Source organism: Trachurus japonicus, chromosome 14 (genome assembly GCF_045865225.1).
Source record: "Trachurus japonicus isolate A0001 chromosome 14, Traja_1.0".
Taxonomy (NCBI): Eukaryota; Metazoa; Chordata; class Actinopteri; order Carangiformes; family Carangidae; genus Trachurus; species Trachurus japonicus.
Genome location: NC_140920.1, coordinates 8,460,109 through 8,476,771, shown reverse-complemented (window position 1 = coordinate 8,476,771; position 16,663 = coordinate 8,460,109). Strand labels below are relative to the sequence as shown.

The following is a 16,663-nucleotide window of genomic DNA, read 5'->3' as shown; positions in this document are numbered from 1 at the left end:
TGCCCAGTGAGGACTGGTCAGACCGATTTGTTGTGAACTGATGAAGCCCCTACGATAACAGGCAAAAAGTCTTCCTAGACAAATACAAGCCAGGTTTGTCCCATTAAGATCCAAGATCTCTTTTGCAAGAGTAGGGTTGGGCACCGAGAACCGGTTCCAAATAGGAACCGGTTCCTAATGTCCGGTTCCGGAACCTTTAAGACGACGTTTGCATTTCGATTCTTTTTATCGGTTCCTAAATGCCCGCACTAGTTTGTGTTACTCCGCCTGGCGTGCTGCTGCGCTCTGTTTATTTTCGGGGTTTGTGTTACTCCGCCCGGCGTGCTGCTGCGCTCAGTACTCCGCCTGGCGTGCTCTGTTCGTTTCCCAGGTGTGTATTAATCCGCCCTGCATGCTCCGCAGCTACTCTGGTCATGGAACGCAAACGCCGCTCACAAGTCTGGCTCCATTTCAGTGAAAAAAAAGACGGTTTTGCACAGTGCAACAAATGTGCAAAACTTATAACAGCAAAAGGAGGATGCACCACGAATATGAGCAAACACCTTCGCCTGCTGCATGGTATCAACATTAACGTGTGTACTGTGTTTGACGTGTTGCGTCGCTCTCCTGGTCCCGTCGCTTCCTCGGACATTCAACCATCTGCTGGCAACTCCTCGTTGGAAACGGAATCAGGTACATGAAAATTATGATTATCTTGACTCTTATTCTTAACAGACCAGCTTAAGTTATAGACTACCAGTTGCTAAAACTGTGTCAAATCTGTTTATAGTTGTTGAACGCTCCGAGAATGATGCTAACGTTAGCCAGTCTGGGCCTGCTGCTGCTGCGGTAACCGGCCAGCGACCCCCGCCAGCAAAGACACAACAAACCCCTTTCAGCATGGCAGCAAGGGGAAAGCTGTCAGCGGAGCAAATTGATGAGTGCCACAGAAAAGTAACCGCTTATGTGGTAAAAAGGCTGCACCCCTTCAGCGATGTCGAGTCGCCCACATTTAGGTAAATAAGAATAACGTTAAGCTAACTAACTTAGCTGGTAGCTACTTTATCTACCCCTGACCTAAGTTACAGTAACAGTTCAGGTTTAACTTTATTGACAGATTTGTTTTTGGCACAGACTAGTGCTCGTTTCATTTAAAAACATCATAGAAGAATATGGACATGTGCTGAAGTGTTTGTGTGTATTTATTAACTTACACATTTTATGCTCTGTATAAAATTTAAATGCTTTTTTACTAAAGATATCTTATGTGTGTTTTTGTGTTTGCAGGGATATGATCCATGCAATAAACCCAAAGTACACCCCACCTACAAGGGAGTGTTTGACTAATAGATTGATCCCATCATGGTACCAGGTAGAAAAATCAAATGTGATCTCAGAGCTGAGTGAGGTCAGTCACATAGCTCTCACTTGTGACGGCTGGACTAGCCTAACCCAAGACCACTACCTAACTGTCACAGTGCACTATTTAGTGGAAGGCAACATGAGACAGAAGGTCCTCGCAACAAAAGCTGTGTACACAGCCCAGACAGGCATTGTCGTGGCAGAGGAAATCGGCGACATCCTGAAAGAATTTGGCGTGTTTGATAAAGTAGTAGCCACTACTGTTGATAATGCGGCCAATATGGACGTAGCCATCAAACGGCTGCAGTTTGTAAAGCTCGGCTGCTTCGCGCATTCACTAAACCTAGCAGCGCAAAGTTTGTACTCCAGCAGCTTAGTGGCTCAGTGGACTGCAAAGATTCGCGCCATCATCGTCTGGATGAAGAGGTCGTCGATGGCGAAGGTGGTTCTACGGGAAAAACAGGATGTCCTAAGTAAGAATCAATGTCTGTGCTTAAATGGATACCACAAGGATCAAATTAAAGCAATTCCTCTCTTCATAGTGCACTGCACACAATGCACTGCACACAATCTGCTGGTATTAACAATGGTAAAACAATGAAACATTACATAAATCTGTCTTACTTATTACACTATATAAAAGTTGCATGTCATATTGATGTAAATTCTCTATGTATTTGTGATTTTCTTGTTCGTGTCAGACCTTCCTCAACATTCACTGATTCTCGATGTGAGAACAAGGTGGAATTCTCTCTACCTAATGATGGAGAGATTCCTTGAACAATATCCTGCAATACAAGCAGCCAGCCACGACCAGCGCCTGAGAAAGAATATGGAGAGGGACAGGTAGAGCTAGAAAGATCAATAGGATATAAAAATAAAATTAGTTGGAGCCTAAGAACGTGCATAAGGTACTAAGAAAGAAGTTAGCACACTGGTTTGCTGTATTATGCAGTGGAATTAATTTAAACTCACTTGTCAAATGGCACTGTTTTTGTTTAAAGAGACAAAAAAATCTATATTTTGAACTGTATTGAAATGTATTCTTTTGCACACAGGCTTGATCGGCTGACAGATGGTGACTTCACCAAGGCAGAAGACTTCATCAGGCTGATGCGAGTTCTTTACACCAGCACACTCTGTGTTTCCACTGAAAAAAGCCCAACAGCCGGACAGATCCTGCCAATCATCCAAAAACTTGAGAAACACTTCGCTCCTGTAAATGGAGACACAGCATTTGTAGCCGACTTGAAGAAAAGGGTCTGGGGAAACCTGTCTACCCGGTACAAGGTAATGACTGAGGCTATCAAACGAATGAAAATTAAAATGCATGAAATACTTCTGTTCCTGTGGCTTGATGCAATAGTAGTTTTGTTTTTATTGTTTTAAAGAATGAAGACATTAGGTTCTTCTTGGAAGAGGCCACTGCCTTAGATCCCCGCTTCAAGAATAAAATGGACAACAACACCGCAGTCTGGGAACGGATAAAGTTGAAGCTCCTTGAAAACTCTGAGGAGGTGAAATGTCATTCATACACAAATATATATATATATATATACCGTCTCCCTCACTCCTTAACATTTTATATTTAATTTGCATTTTACATCATCCATGCAGTAATCATTAACACTGTACTGTTTATACTTTTTTATCATCTTACTACGACAACTCTATTGTTAATCTGTTGAGTGCATGCCTTTATTAGCACATATTCTATGATAGACTGTGACAACTCTCTGTACTGGTGGCTAAGACAGTTCACTGCTGTCTAATTTTATTCTTGTATTCTATCCATCTTGTCCCTCTCCATATTATGTTCTCCGTAGTCAGTGGCAGTCCATGACCAAGAGTTTGGTGTCATGCAGGGCGAGGGAAACCAGGAAGGTGTGGAGACTGAAAACGAGGAGGAAGAGAATAATGTAAGTAGATACTGAAATTATATTTGTTATGTTCTTCTCAGTCATTAAATATGTTTTTAATGGTTTTTTTTTTTTACTGATAACTGTTCTGTCCTGTGTACGTTTTGCAGCCTCCTCCTCCCAAACAATCCAAAAAGTCTCCACTGGAGGAGCTTTTTGCCGAGGAGGATGCCATGAAGACGACCTCACAGGAGGGGTTGATGTCCACAGAAAGTTGTGCTGAAAGGGAGATCCAGGCGTACCTGGAAATGTCCCCAATCATCACATCATCTGACCCTGCAGCCTGGTTCTGGACCCAGAAACAAACCTATCCTTTACTGTCATGTCTGGCCTTCTCATATTTATGTGTCCAGGCCTCCTCAACACCTAGTGAACGGGTGTTTTCAACTGCAGGAAATACAATCTGTGCAGAACGGTCACGCTTACTGCCCGAAAAGGCAGACATGATAATCTTCCTGAATAAGAACTGTTTTTGATTTGTTATGACTGCATCAGGGTTTGAGTTTGTTTTACTTTGTTTCATATACATCCACCTGGTCTGCAGGTCTTTGCTTTTTAGACTGCTGCCAACTTGTAATGTTATTTAAGCAGTATTCAGTTATCCAGTTACAGTTAGGGACCTTCCCTTATAATAGAATACCCTAGTTACAGTACAGCAACCAAATTAAACTGTGTCAAGTCAACTGGCATGTGAATAAATAAAAATGGCCCGTGTAAAGGCTTTTTCAAATGAAAAAAAATTGTTGTTTTTTTTCTCTCCTGCACTTCAAAGAATCGGAATCGAGAATCGTTTAGAATCGGAATCGATAGTGAGAATCGGAATCGGAATCAGAATCGTTAAAATCCAAACGATGCCCAACCCTATGCAAGAGAGACCTGGCCAAGAATAGCAGCAGCCCATAGATGACGATGACCTGGATGAATGAGAATATCCATAGACGTAGTCCTAAGCAGCAGGCACATTGCGAGAAGTTCAGCCTAAATTCTGGTTTGTGACATCCGGAGGTACCGTTTACATTTCAGTAAGGTGAAATATAAACAGAATAGAAGAGAAAATAAGCACTTTCAAGTCAGGCTAAGGATATACTGAAAATATGTGCAGTAAGGTTCATACTGAGCAAGTATTTTTGTGTTATGATTACTCAAACATTATGAATATGTCATGCAGGAAAAAAATCTAAATGTCAGACTGCTGCTGATGAGAAGTAGCTTCTGTCTGATGAGATCATTGTGAGTGAAATATTCATTTACAATCATGGCAACAGTCTGTGGACAATTTATAATAAAGGAACATCAGGAGCTTTAGTTTTTCTTTCTAATTATAATCAGAGTCCCCTCTGTGTTAAGTTATTCTGAGCTGCAGCGATGGAGGAAACGAATAAAAGAATCAACAGTGTCCTATCAGGACTCCTAGTGGGATTAAAGGATCTTTGTTTCATTAGAATTAAACTATAAGAGTTGTGTTATTAGTGTGATAAACTCTCTCTCTGTTAGAAGCTTCATTTTTTAAACCTGCAAAACAATTAAACTGATAAATGAAAATATCTATTACTCCTAATTATTTGTCACTTTATTGCAAGCTAAATAGCTTCCTGCTGGGATCTCATGGGAATGATGACTCAGTTATCCAGTTGGTTAGTTAATCTGGTTGATGACAGATTTGATCTGATCTCGAAAGTTAACTTTCCCCAGAGCAGGTCAAGTTCGACATAAGTTAACTTATGTAACCCTGAAAACCTCAAGTTAACTCACTAACCCTAACCACCTGCTGTTAAATTTCAGTCAGAGCTAAAAACTTGACAATGTGACAAATACATCTACAATCTCTAATGTGAAGCTATTAGAGAGCTTTAAGATCCTTGGAGACTGACTGCATGTATCTTTGCACTTTAAAATCGATTTGCACTTCATTGATCTAACTTATTTCTATATAGTTTTTCGTCTATCTATTATCTATTTAGGATTTATTCTTGGATGATGATGATGTTGTTTATTGTATGTTTCGTGTGTTTGTATGTTGTTTATTGATGATTTTATTTGATGCTCTCTGTAAAGTGTCCTTGAGTGGCTTGAAAGATGCTTTTTAAATAAAATGTACTATTATTATGATGATGATGATGCCGAGCTGGAGCTGCTAAACTGTGTTTCATTGTTTTTAACAGTGACAGATAAATTCTATTCTATTATATCATCAATGAAGCCTCTGGCGTGTGAGGAGGAGTCGTCTGCTTTATGTATTCCAGTGCTGTGACATGTCATCCTTCAGGTCAGCGATGTATGAGCCATAAAGCTCCAAGCAAACGTGCCCCCCTGACAGCGTTGAGAGGTGTGGAAGAGCAATCTGTTCTCACAGGGGGGAGACAGAGAGAAAATAGGGCATCACTGTCAGGACTTGGGAGAAGCCACAGAGGACCGGTGTAGGATTAGGCAAGCAGGGCCCCCAAGCTGCCTGGCTGCACCAGCTCCACACTGCAGTGCACGGCGCTGCTAGAGATGTGCTCAACACACTTTGTGTGTAACAGATAGCACCGTTTTGCTGTGCTTTCATTACATCTCAATTCAGATGTCCCCAGATGGAGCTTTGCAAGCTCTGTTCGGGATCCTTTTCCTCCGAGTGCTCTTACACGGAGACATTAACCCAGTCGGCTGGTAATATTACAAGTCATGACGGCAGCAGCAGTAGGCTACAGTCATCGTACTGCTGCTGCTGCCGTCTCGAGGTGTTTCTGAGCTTTGCCTTAATAGTTGCAAAAGAGGAACGTAGAATAAGACACCTGATTATTCAGCTGTGGAGCAGAACAGCTTCACCTCACAGCAGGAAGCGCCACTATTCACTATTTTTTTTTTTTAATGGCAAGGAAAAAAGCGTTTTCCCATCTTTTGGAGGATGGGGAAGGGAGCTGGTATGGGAGGGGGCAGAGGGAGCAGAAAAGATGCAATTTCACAGCTGAGCACGCCCGCTTGGTTCTCCAGCGTGAGCGAGGAAGGATTTCACACCTGAGGTAATAACAGGGCGGAGGTAGGAGATGGGATCAAATTTTTACACTGCTACCCGTCTGTTTCTCTTCATCAGTGAAGACGGTGTTGCCCTTTACAAGGTCTTAAACTAGCACTCACTTTAAAAGAGCAACACAGTGTCTCACATTCACTTAACTCCACTTGTGCTCATTCTTTCCCCCCTTTTGCTCTTCATCTGGTGACATTACCTTATTGTGCAAGGGTGAGATATTTTTGCTTTGGTCTCTAATGACTAAATTTGTTTTTGGATTTCATGGCTTTTTGTAATAGAAGTAGAAATATTAAATATGTTGATGAAATATGGTGATTTAATTAATGGTTTCCTATACTTTCCAGAGCCAGACAAGGAATCCCCATTAATCCACCAACAGAAAACCTTTGCCAATAAAAAAAGTGCGCTTTTAGGTGAAATTTCCTTTTAAAGTCTTGCCATACTGTCTACTACTGAGATTTCTAATCCTGCATGTATGGTGTAAATGGATATCATTTCCTTAACTTAGTATTTCCACCATTGCTGAGCTGAAGAGACAACCAGATCACAGCTGCATATCCATTCTCACCAGCAATAATGCACTTATGACCATCTTCATATTCTCCACCGTCACCCTTTGACCCTGCTCCCTTCTAATGTTATGCAGAAGCTATTTCAGCTCATTAGTTGTTAGTCAGGCTAAGCACAGTCCTCAGCTGAAGAATCAATCTGCCATCTCAACGGGCCCGCCGGCAAAGCAACACGCACACACACACCTTATAGCTCTGGCGGAGGATAATCAAACTCCATAATTGCTTTCCAAATCACAACGTTAATGACAAGATCACTCGATTGTAATGCATTGTAATCACGCTATTAATATGGATATGACTGCAGCATTGGGAGCCATCTGTTTGGCTGAGGCAGCTCTGGACGTTTTCCAACAGACAGTCATTTCAAGGACTGTATTTTGGCGAGCGACCACAGGTAACATAATCAATGTGAATGCTGCCACCAGCGCTGGGAAACGAGGGACCCCAAATTGATCCATCAATCACCTATTCAGACAATGTTTATTCAGCTTTGCCTCACTTCGTAGTTATTCACACTCGCGGATGAAAGCTCCGATGAAAAAAAAAAGATGGCAGGGACTGCGAAGCAATAGCGTGGCACAAAAACAGGCACTCTTTACACAAGGCTTTAGTGTTCGCGTTTGGTGAGGTAGGTGATTGCCTTGGGTTACCTCTGGGTGGAATCAATTATACAAGCTTTTTAAAAGGCCCTCTTTGGTCTTCACAGGAAGGCACGAAGCGAGCAAGCTCCTGAGGTGTCTAGCATTATTCCTTTTTATGTGCTTACATCAAACTTTCTCTTTCTTCTCAAACTTTTCCGTACTTACAGCCAGAGTGGAAATGTGGGGCATTTGCGATGTTATTGCTAAACTTCAATTGCCCCCCCCCTTCCTCCCTCTCTCTCTCTTTCCTTCCCCTTATGACTAATGAATTTCCAGTACAAAAGCATATGTTGCTTTTAAAGAAGCTCCGCAGCAGCTCCTGGGTGCTGTCGCCGTGTTTGTGGTCGCTGAGGAGGGGGAGGCGGGCAAGAACAAAAACTACTCCTTATTCTGCCTCAGGGCATTACTGACAGCTTCACTTTGTGTTTTAGCATTAAAGGAAAGAGAACGCCTAACCCCTTGCTTTTTTTGTGTGTGTGTGACATGGATCTCTCATTGGCATTGCTATTCATGCATGCTCTCAGTGAAAGTCTGGGGAGGCCAGAGATTGGGTGAATGGGTGTGTGTGTGGGTTATCTGGTGGCATCCCGAAGGAAAAAAAAGGGGAAAAAAAGAAATAAGACTTAATGGAGCCACATTTATCCAAAAAACCCTCACAAGCAGAGATGCTGGAGGAAAATAAAGCATTTGCAATTGAAATGTAGGACTCCAGAGTTTAATCGAAATATGACAAAAAGCATCCTCACAGATTTTGTCGAGCAACAACGCTTCACTGCCTCGTTTTTCTCTACTGAATGTCTACAGCGTTTCACCAATTGCAGTGCTATAAATAGTCTCGCCAGGGAAGACTGTGGGATGTCGATGTAACTGCTCCCTTGATGGTGGTGATGATGATGATGATGAATACCAGGGAGACTTTGGGTGACTACAGATATGTTTTTCAGGTTCCTTCCTATTGTACGCTGAAGCAAAGCTCATTTGGCAGTAAACACAAAAGGCAACGGGAGCCCTTAACGTCTAACACAGCACTTACACTTTATGGCTTCCTGGCACCTAATTTGCAATAGTTTCCTGGAGTTACAAAACTCTTGAAAGAGAACATTTCTGTTACATCTTCGCTTAGCTTGAAGCGCAAGAGTATGTTAACCACATGCTACTATCTGTCTGTTACATCTCCTGCCAGGCAATTTAAATTTGGGCCTTTTTTTACCTGCTGAAACATTGGAGCTTTGGGTCTTTTATAGTCTGTGGTTAATTGGCAAGCCTGCCTACACTCCCTCAGAGCAGAAGACGGTCTGCAGGGAGGAGGGCAACCAACGCAACGAATCTCATCTCTCTGCAGATTTCTTCATCTCTTGTAATTAATTGCATCTTTAAAAGAACAAAATGTAAATACGCTGCTGACACACTGCCAATTAATTTTCAATCGCCGTCTTTCCTGATGCTTTCTGCTCAACCGAGGGGGAAATCAAAAGTTTTAGAGGGTGTTACGAAAGCTTTAATAGTGTCCCTTTGTTCCCGGCAACAAATTGTGAAAAATGCATTCAGGCCTGACAAAGTGCTCCTGCTCCGTGTAATCAATTCCCTCAGCTTTCACCAGCCAAAGAAGACAGGGTGGAGGAAAGATCTGAAAGAAATCAGTATCTCACTTGTCTCTGCTTGTTCTTTGATCAGGAAAAACAAGCTTCCTTTTCTCATCGAAGAAATGTAGACAAGAAAAGAAAAGAGAGAGGAAAAAACACTCTTTCTGCACAGGACAAATATTCATTCACTTGCTAATGTGACTGGTAATTTAAATGTCAGTAATCACGGTAAGGCCGCTCACCATGCCAACCAAATCAACTACATTATGTTAAGATTTTTAATCACTGAGACATAATGAGAATAAGGTAGTTTTACCCTCGGTAATCAGCATTTATCTCCACACAGCGCAGTTCGATCAGCAGACACCTCTCCTACTGTCTCAGCATGTTTAACCTATCATTATGGTCACCTACATTTTTGATTTGTCTTGACCTGGACTGTCTCTGGAGATGGAAATCTTGTCCAAAGCACCAGCACACATTACTTTACATTAACCAGGACAGATAGCTATAAAAGTCTGTGTAGGATGCAGGGCGAGACCGTCTGCAGTCAAGCTGACAGCTCTGTGACGCTGTTTGCAGGCACAGTAGTGATTAGCGGTAAATGCTAACATGTGCATAATGACATACCAAACCTGCTTGTGTTAAGTGTCTTAGCTTAGCTTAGCATTTAAGCATGTGAACATTTACGGTTTAGGACAAAACTATTATAGCTGTTGCATACAGGAACAGCCTTGCCAAAAACACTGAAGGCATTAAAAACTTAACCCAGTGTCAGGATCATCAAAGTTTTAAGAATAAATCCTGAGGGCTGACATAATTGTGCGCATCACATTTCATGACAATCCACAGTTCAACCACACATGACAACCTTATGGGCAGCTCTATCAAAAGTCGGCACGATACATCCTGTTCAAAACACAAATATCTGTTCACAGTCTCATCATGGCAATCCATCCAGTGGAACACAAAGTATTTTATGTCTCATAAAAAGATGTACACAAAACCAACATGGACACAAACAGGAGCTAAATTAACTTCAATGAAATTGATTGAAAATGCTCCTGGTAGCTATACCTCAATGGCAGGAGAGAGTGAAGAAGGTATAGCCTATGTAATGGAGAAGATAACAGCAAACCTTCAACTTAAGATGGACATTTTCAAAACAAGATGGGCTCCTATAAGCAAATACTTAAAGGACAATTCCTAAGCAGCGGAACTTCCATCCACTCCCATTCATCGCTGCCGTGGCGATGCGGGGCCAGACACAACTACTGCAAAACAGGAGCAATTAAACTGAAAATCTTAAGATTCCTTCTTTTAGACCTAAAATGTTAGGAAAATACAGCCCAGAGTTGAATTTGCCCGGAATTGTCCTTTAAATCTACCAATGTGAAACACTATCAAACTATGCTGTCTTAGGAGAACTGTCCAAGTGTATTTGTGATTTGAAGAATGTCAGAATACAATCCAATGAGCCCAAGTTGTTTGCCAAACTGTTATTGGTTCGACTGTTCAGTTTATATATTTCTTGAATAACTTTGATTTTTCTTATGTACTGTAGCAGCCTATGTAACAAAGAAAAATCTGATTGAAAAAAACATATGAATGCCAATAAATACTTGGTTCAAAAAAGAAAATGCTCCTGGAATAATTAGAGTTTGGAAAAATCAGAAATATGAGGTCCAGTTAGTCATTTGTTTAAAAAAATAAAAAGGGATGATAAGAATACTAGCAATAATGGACTGTATGAGGGAGCTTTGTGCCACACACTTAAACAGCTGGTTTGAAAAGTCAAACACTCAAAGCACAACTGAGACAAACACTGTCCTTGCACATGGCTTAGCAGTAGTCACAGCAGTACGTGGGTGTTATACTGCATTATACCTGAAGTGCCATTCTCTCAAAGAGCTGCCAAGGCCAACAGGGAAAGAACGCTCTGCTAACCTCAATGACTCTTGTAACAAGCTGAAGTGGGATTCTCTGCTGCCTCTTAAGGGCTCGCCTTTTATTACTCCCAAGTAAACAGAAGCAAATAGACCTGTGATGTGAATTGAAAAAAAAGCTGGAGGCGGTGTATAGTAGGCTAAGTGCATTAAGAACACCATTTTAAGTGCTTCCCTCCAGTGTTCACGGGGAGATTTCTAAAGAGGTGAAATTGTTTTCGATAAGGTTGGTGTTTACACATCCTTGACTAATGTGCAAGGGCCTGGCAAAGGAAGACACACTACAAATAAGAGAATCAGCTCAAACAGACGGTGCACCTCATTGTCCTGAATCCCAATTACTGTCGCGTCTAAGCAGAATTCATAACAAGAAACCAAGGTCTGCTTTGCCCCCATGGCCCTAAAATAACACAATCATTGATGATGCCAAAAGAATTCAGATTCAAGCCGAGTATTAAGTCACCTTGTGATAACAGCAGACATACTTGACATCCATGTATGATGGCAGATTATTAGTACAATATCATTGTCTTTAACACTTCTTCCAAGGAGAGTCATCTAACCTGTGAGTATACAGCAGGAGAGAGTCAGTCTAATTGGATTTTTGAGCGATGCAACACAAGAGTCTTTGCCAGTGAGCCGACATGACGTCTTACTTTAATATGGCAATCAGATGCTTTAAAACACCCTTGCAAGCTGTCATCCTTTTATCCATCTTGTTAATGGATGAGAGGAAGTCCTGCTCCGTCAGCAGGAACTAGAGGTCTTGTTTTGTGTCAAACCTGCAGGATGCTCTCAACAGATCCATCTCGGCCTGAGAGACACCCTGTTGGCAATTTATTAGGCACACCTAAACTCAAACTAAAGCAGCCGCACAGAAACTCTTTTATGACAGTTATCATTTTCAATTTGTGTTGAAAACTGTTCTACAAGTGCTGCTTCGACTTTGGCTGCAGTTTGTGGTGCTTTTGATCGTATTGCATTATAAGGACAAGAGTTTCTATTATACTGCAATTATATCACCGAGGGCAGCCAACAGAAACACGTCTGAATAAACTAAAATTTTCACAGTCGTTGCCAATTTAGAAAAGACTTGAGTCCTACACACTAACCGACTGGCTTTAGAAGATTTTTATGACGACTGGGGATCATCATCACACACTTAACGACTTCGCCAGATGAGGGAGCACAGACTACACTATTTGTCAAACCAACTGAAGCCACCTGAACGCACCAAACTCTTGCAAAAAACTCCCACGGGAGTGACAGTTTAATGCCACATTCCAGGCAGGCTTTTGAAACCGTTAAGTCACGACTTCAAGTAGCGTTCCAGCCAACCCGTAACTCGTGTTTTTCCGATCTGTAATGGGGAACTCGTACCAGATCGAACTGGTACGAGTTCACGGGTTGGAAAAACACAAGTTACGGGTTGCCTGGAACGCACCATAAGAGTGTAAAAAAACAAACAAACAAAAAAAAACATGTTTGAATTGCTGTGACTGAAGTCCAGCGGTGTCTGTTCGCCTCACACACTTGCCGATTTGAGTCTGTTACCCATCACACACCAACAGATTTCTGTGCAAACTCGCCAGGCCGACTGTCCCCAACTAGTGCCGACTGGTGCAGACTAGACCTGACTGTGAGTCTTGGGTAAAATCGGGCAAAAAAATCATGTAGCCTAGTGTGTCCACAGCTTAAAGGGACAAGAGCGAAGCGTTTTCACACTACATTTCCCATGAGCCTCCGCGTGCACGCTGAAATTCTTGGACCGGTGCAAGACGGACGAGAGCGAAAACATTTGCCAAGAATGTTTTAATTTATCAAGAACTAAAGTCGGAGGTTCGAAGACGATCAGATACCGTCGTAGTTCCGACCATAAACGACGATCAGCGGCGTTATTCCCATGACCCACCGGGCAGCGACTGCGAAACTGAAACTAAGAAATGCTGGGGGAGTGGACCACTAAATAATAATAACAAAATAATGTGAAGACAAATCGATATATTTATCGAAAATGGACCCATTAACAAGTTGGTAACGTAGATTCATCCACATTGATATGAGACTCTTTTATAACCAAATACAAACTCCTCGTTGTCCCTTTAATAGTTCAATAATACCACAAAAACTACCGCATATCCTCCAAATTAATCATACAGTTGAATCAACACATCTCAGTAATTTCAACAAAAATGGAGCATTTAACCTTCATGAAGTTGGATTTATTGCTGGAGCGTCGCATTAGTTTTAGCTCAGTGTTCCTAATAAATTGCCAGCTGACTGTATCATGGATCTGCTTATTATACTGCATGGATGAATGGAGCAGTTATCTTGTGTTTCACATCCGCAACTTAATCAGCTCTGTTGGTTTGATATATTCAAGTACCATCGATTAATGGACTTGCAGAAATGAGAGGCTGCTTCTAATTATGGAACGGATCGTCATGTCAGCACTGCTATAATGTAGCAAATTACTGTCACAGCCATCATCACACAACAAACCCAGCGTGACTTGATTTACAAGACGAACCTGTACAGAAACCATGGACGGACGGACGGACGGACGCCACCTGGGGTTTTCTAGACTGTAGCCATGTCTTCACGCTGAACAGAAAAGTAAACACATCCTTCTGGCTGTTACTAAGAACTCTTTATGTGCAGGAGGAGGTTATGTTTCGGGTTCTGGGTGTTAGAAGCGCATCAGCAATGCCAGTGAAAACACAACTGCTCTGTGATTTCACCCTTGCTTGCTTCAGGCATCTCTCACAGTGTCAGGAAGCTGTGCTCCACAACACAGACAGTCAGAGATGAGGAAGATGACTTAGGGGGGATGCAAATCAATCAAACCTCTTCACATGAAAGACTACAAAACAGATTCTGTGTATTATCTGGTAATCTGCATTTGTTTTAATATTGCACTTTAAAGAAAAACTGCTGATCCCTCTGTGCTGTTGAACTTTTCTCTACTAGATTATAGGTGCATATAACTGATGGACTACTCCATCAGTAACCAGTACAAAGTGTAACAAAATAATTTCCACTTACATCATCTTATTCTTCATTAACACTGTGAATAGGTAATTTTACATTGGAACTTGTGTTACAATGAAAGTTTTATGGTTCAGCATAATCTGAGCAAACCTTGAAAACTCTCCTCAGGTTCTTCGCTGCTGCCTCTCAAGAGATGTATTTAATTAATGGGTTTAGTCTGACGGGACAAATCTGTTGTTTTTAGCGTGGCAAGACTGCCCTCTGGTGAATTACCAGGATATCTCTATTAGGATACGATGGCACATCTGCCATAAAATGATTCATTTGTGCAGCAACTAAAAAAAAAAAAGAAGTAATTTCAGTTAATCTCTATAGCCATCTGTCGAATGATGAACTCAAAGAGACAATGGCATTGAAAGGACCTCAGAAGTCAAGAGTGTTTTTTGTAATACAATGTGATATGTAGTCCACAGAATCTCTTTCAACAGGATACAACTATTTCAGTGAGGAGTTGTACAAGAGGATTTGCATCCACAGGCCATTTAACATTTAGATAAAATACAGAATTACCCGTTTTTGAAGAAGCAATATTTATGAGTTATAGAGAAACCAACTGCAATAAGCTTAAGTGCTCAGTGTTTTTTTTTCTACCATGGCAGAAACCAAGATAATACAGACAGTCTGTATTATGTTACATATTCTCTACTCCCATGCACACACTGTTCTGTATAGTTCAGTATAGTGTTGCACTGACTGTGAAATAAATATATCTCTGAGTCTGTAACAATATGTCTTCTCAATGTGAACATAAACCACACCTGTTAATGTCAGTTACTAGCACAACTGTGGACAATACCAACTACACCGAGTCTAAATCAAGTTCAACATTTACCATAGTCAAAGCAAAACCAGTATCTTTCCCAAAAACAAGCTCTGATAAGAACTTATAACAGCCAGTTGTGTTATTACTCAAGATCATATTAAAAGTGATATACAATATCAACAATTCCCCAGCACAATCCACTGTATCAGGAAATCACTAGATGAAATGTATACTATTTGTTGATGTAGCTATAAACATCCAAACAAAGCCTGCTAATCATGTATCAGAAATCATGAGCATGCAACACAGTCAGAACTTAACCTGGTTTAATTAATGCCCTTTATGGACTACTGTATGTGTGCCTCGCCCACTTCTCATAAGAAGGTCAGAAAGTAAGATTTAGGCCTGAAAAGTGTGCAATACAACAGCCAAGTCTTGGTCCCATAAACTGTATGTAGGACGATTAGATTTCTGTAATATCAGCAAGAGCAAGAGACCAAATGACCATGCAAGGAACTGCAGGTTTTGGCACCTGAGTGTTGGCTAACTTTTCCAGCCATGGAGGTTCCCACTGTAAGCACAACTGGCAATCTTGCCCACAGCATAAACCATGATCCCAGGGCTAATGCATTTGCAAGCCAAATGTGATGAGTGGAGAAACACAGGGAAGTTAATTATTTGCTAATATGTAAATACAACTTCACTTGCAGCAAAACATAGGAGCACAACCCGACCACAAGTCATATATTTAGTCGAATATTTATAAGAAAACATCTCAAAAGGCACCAGCACCACTACTAACTACCATAGTGACTGGACTGAAGCTAGCCAGACAGGTAGCACACCTGCGCCTGCAACCATAGCAACAGTAGCTGGTGCTAACATCAGTTGGAGGAGGACTTTTAGCAAGTCTCACCATGCTATACTTTCTAAACTGCTGCTGTTAATGATATGCATTAGTAATGTAGAAAAACGCAACAACAACAACAACAACAACAACAACAACAACAACAACAACAACAACAACAAATTTAAGTGGAACCTTGCAGCTGTATTTACCTGAGTTCAACATGGCGTCCTCTCTGACACCTGAAGCTGTCGCCATCTCTGTAAAGTACGCGTTTTCCTTTTAGTCACGTTGTTGGCCTCATTATGTGAATATTGTCTACACATTTCCATTTGTATGGGAACTCAAAACTCGATTATATGAGACATGCGGCAACGCGGCATGGTTAGCTTCTAACATCAAACTCCTTCAAAGGGACAATCGAAATATCGCGAGATCATCGTACAGGGCGAGAAAAAATGCGCGGGATAATGATGGTTCGACCGGATCCATGTCTCGGACACATGAAAGTTTTGGCAAAATGTGTCTACTACTACTAAAATGTGTTTTTTTGTTGTTGTTGTTTGTTTGGGGTTTTTTTCTTTTTCAATTTTTTTGCATATATTTATTTTCTGACTCTTTATTGTTCATAATTATTCTTACGCATCCGGATACATTGTATTTTTATTTGATTTATTTATTATTTCATTTACTTATTTTTGTCAAGCTCTGCTATATGTATTATGCACTCTCTGTACTTTAGTGTTGTTTCATGTCAGTATGATGTCATGTTTGTATAATGTCATGGTATAATGTTTCAAATGTGATAATAAAGTTTGGTAAAAAAAAAAAAAAAAAAAAAGTACTAAAGTACTAAAATGTGTCAGATCAATACAAATTTTTCATTTCTGATCACAGACAAAACACCTGAACCAAATTCAGTACCTATCAGTTGTTATCAGCTCACAATCCTGGTCAACTGCTCAGGACAGGTCATAGAGTAGAGATCTC

General features: G+C 41.1%; 1 protein-coding gene across 1 annotated transcript; it reads left to right on the top strand.

Annotated features, from left to right (window-relative positions):
* The first annotated feature begins 1,480 nt into the window (after positions 1-1,480).
* LOC146974206 (E3 SUMO-protein ligase ZBED1-like) lies at positions 1,481-4,111 on the top strand. Its single transcript, XM_085798935.1, has 6 exons — positions 1,481-1,814; positions 2,417-2,631; positions 2,733-2,858; positions 3,168-3,260; positions 3,371-3,762; positions 3,805-4,111. The coding sequence occupies exons 1-5, from the start codon at positions 1,481-1,483 to the stop codon at positions 3,734-3,736; spliced, it is 1,134 nt and encodes a 377-aa protein (XP_085655061.1). The 3' UTR covers positions 3,737-3,762; positions 3,805-4,111.
* Positions 4,112-16,663: the final 12,552 nt, after the last annotated feature.

Coding starts and splice junctions, on each gene's coding strand:
- LOC146974206 (XM_085798935.1), top strand. CDS start 1,481: ATGAGACAGAAGGTCCTCGCAACAAAAGCTGTGTACACAGCCCAGACA. Junction 2,632..2,732: donor ACCTGTCTACCCGGTACAAG/GTAATGACTGAG, acceptor ATTGTTTTAAAG/AATGAAGACATTAGGTTCTT. Junction 3,261..3,370: donor ACGAGGAGGAAGAGAATAAT/GTAAGTAGATAC, acceptor TACGTTTTGCAG/CCTCCTCCTCCCAAACAATC.